A 2,213-nucleotide genomic window follows, 5' to 3' on the forward strand; every position below is an offset into this window, starting at 1 on the left:
CCTATTGTAAATAATGGAATATGATCAAGAATAGTTCCTAACTCATCATTTAAAAGATTCATCTAATTTTGCAATTTTATATATTCATTGCATTAAACCAATCTTTTTCTGAGCATCCGCTTCTTGAGAGAAAGAAAGAACACGATGTTCCTTTAAAACATCGAAGTTTGTCTTTCAGTTGAATCTAACAGGAATGAGGTCAGACAAGCGAATCCTCATTGCATGCGCCGATTATTATTACCCAGTTTATACAGCCAATGGGAGGCCGTGGGTGTGGTTTTGCTCAAAAGCAGGATGGAGACAGTCGCTGATTGGCTGAGGCCAGCCGCTTTTCTTCCTCTGTTGGAGGATATAAAAGAGTGTGAGGTGGTTGTGTTTACAGTAACTTACAGACAGCTCAGGACAGAGGGACTATGAACACGCGCAGCGGTGCCATTACTCCACATGGTTCTCAAACTGCTCAACCGAGCTGCACCGACAGCAACATTCTCATAAGAAGGTTACAGCTCCGTCTCCAGCGCGGGCTTTCTGGCGTTGCAGGGAGAGTTTTCAGTCGCACCGGTAGTTGAATGTCAACTTTTTGGGTGTCTTGGAGTGTGAAGAAGTGGACCTGTGCGTATTTACCTATAAATGCGCTTTGGAAACTAGGCGCGTGGCGCGTCTCCAAACAGACCGGGAGACCGAAAGTCTCATACGAAGTTTTAGCAATTTTGTTTTCCAGACCTCTGATTCTGAAGCAAGTCTGGGGGAAACAAACATTTCACCCTGACCATAAAGACGGAAAACGAAATATTTTCTGACAACTCTGAGTGGCTAAACAGAAACGATGGTGCAGCACATGAATCACACCGACAACACGCACGTCTTCTCCCCCGGTGGTGACTCCACCGATTGTGGCGAAACGGATATGGATATGGATGCTTCCCCGACTCCGGCCTCCCCCTCCTGTTCCCCGGGGGAACGGGGCGACGTCGCCTGGTGCAAAACTCCTACGGGACACATCAAGCGACCCATGAACGCGTTTATGGTGTGGTCTCAGATCGAGCGCAGGAAGATCATGGAACAATCTCCTGACATGCACAATGCGGAGATCTCCAAGCGCCTGGGCAAGCGCTGGAAACTGCTGAAAGACACAGACAAGATTCCCTTTATCCGCGAAGCAGAACGTTTGAGACTCAAGCACATGACTGACTACCCTGACTACAAGTACCGGCCACGGAAGAAGGTGAAATCGTCCAGCGGTGCGACCAAAGTGGAGCGTGGGGAGAGAAGAGACAAAGGCGGGGATAGGACCTCCAAGTCCGGAACGAAAAGAAGCCCCGGGTCGCGAGGGACCAACCGAAGTCACAAGATGAGAAGCGGCCAGCTGAGCAGCCAGGCGCACGAGAGCGCGTCTACCGCGGATCACCCTTCGCTCTTCAAATCTAGGTCAGTGTCTGCGGCCAGGCAGATCCCAGACAAGCACGCGAGGCGGGGGCACATGTTCGGCGGAGCAGGCAGCCTCGAGAGCGGACCGCCCTCCGTGGGAGTACCGGCGAGTCCCACCCTGAGCAGCGCGGCGGAGTCCAATGACCCTCTCAGTCTCTACGAGGAACAGGAACCGGGAGCGCGTATCAGATACGCGCGCGCGCCCTCTCCAACACCGTCCGCTTCTCACTCCTCTTCCTCTCTCTCCTCCTCATCTGATGAAGAGTTGGAAGATGAGCGACTCGACCCCCGTCCCAGCCCCGGGGTCGAGAGCATGTCTCTGGGGAGCATGGGTCTCTCTGAGTCCGAACTGGACCGGGATTTGGACTGGAACTTCCGGGAGCGCGGGGCAGGATCTCACTTTGACTTCCCAGACTACTGCACGCCCGAGGTCAGCGAGATGATCTCGGGCGACTGGCTCGAATCCACGATCTCCAACCTCGTGTTTACGTACTGATGGGAGCGCGCTCAGGGGAAGAACTGGTGTAGAGATGGAGAAACAAGCGTTGCGCGCGCCTATTAGCACGGCTGTTCGCCTCAGAGGCGCTGGGTCCGTGTGCGGAGTGCTGCGGGGAGTGGAAATGCTTACATTGCATTTGTAAATGGAGGAGTCAGAATGTCAGCAGACAGCCTAAGCAGATACACGAAGTTACCGAAACACACAACCAAGACCGCTGAGGATGGATTTTTCGTCCGCAAGGAATGAAAGATGACTCTTTTAAAACTTATATGACTTTTGGATGGCA

General features: G+C 52.7%; 1 protein-coding gene across 1 annotated transcript; it reads left to right on the top strand.

Annotated features, from left to right (window-relative positions):
* The first annotated feature begins 375 nt into the window (after positions 1-375).
* Positions 376-1,969, top strand: sox4a (SRY-box transcription factor 4a). Its single transcript, XM_062445701.1, has one exon. It carries the CDS (start codon positions 827-829, stop codon positions 1,922-1,924), a length of 1,098 nt encoding a protein of 365 aa, XP_062301685.1. The 5' UTR covers positions 376-826; the 3' UTR covers positions 1,925-1,969.
* The last annotated feature ends 244 nt before the right edge of the window (positions 1,970-2,213 follow it).

The sequence above is a fragment of the Osmerus eperlanus genome, chromosome 20, assembly GCF_963692335.1.
Source record: "Osmerus eperlanus chromosome 20, fOsmEpe2.1, whole genome shotgun sequence".
NCBI classification, from domain to species: domain Eukaryota; kingdom Metazoa; phylum Chordata; class Actinopteri; order Osmeriformes; family Osmeridae; genus Osmerus; species Osmerus eperlanus.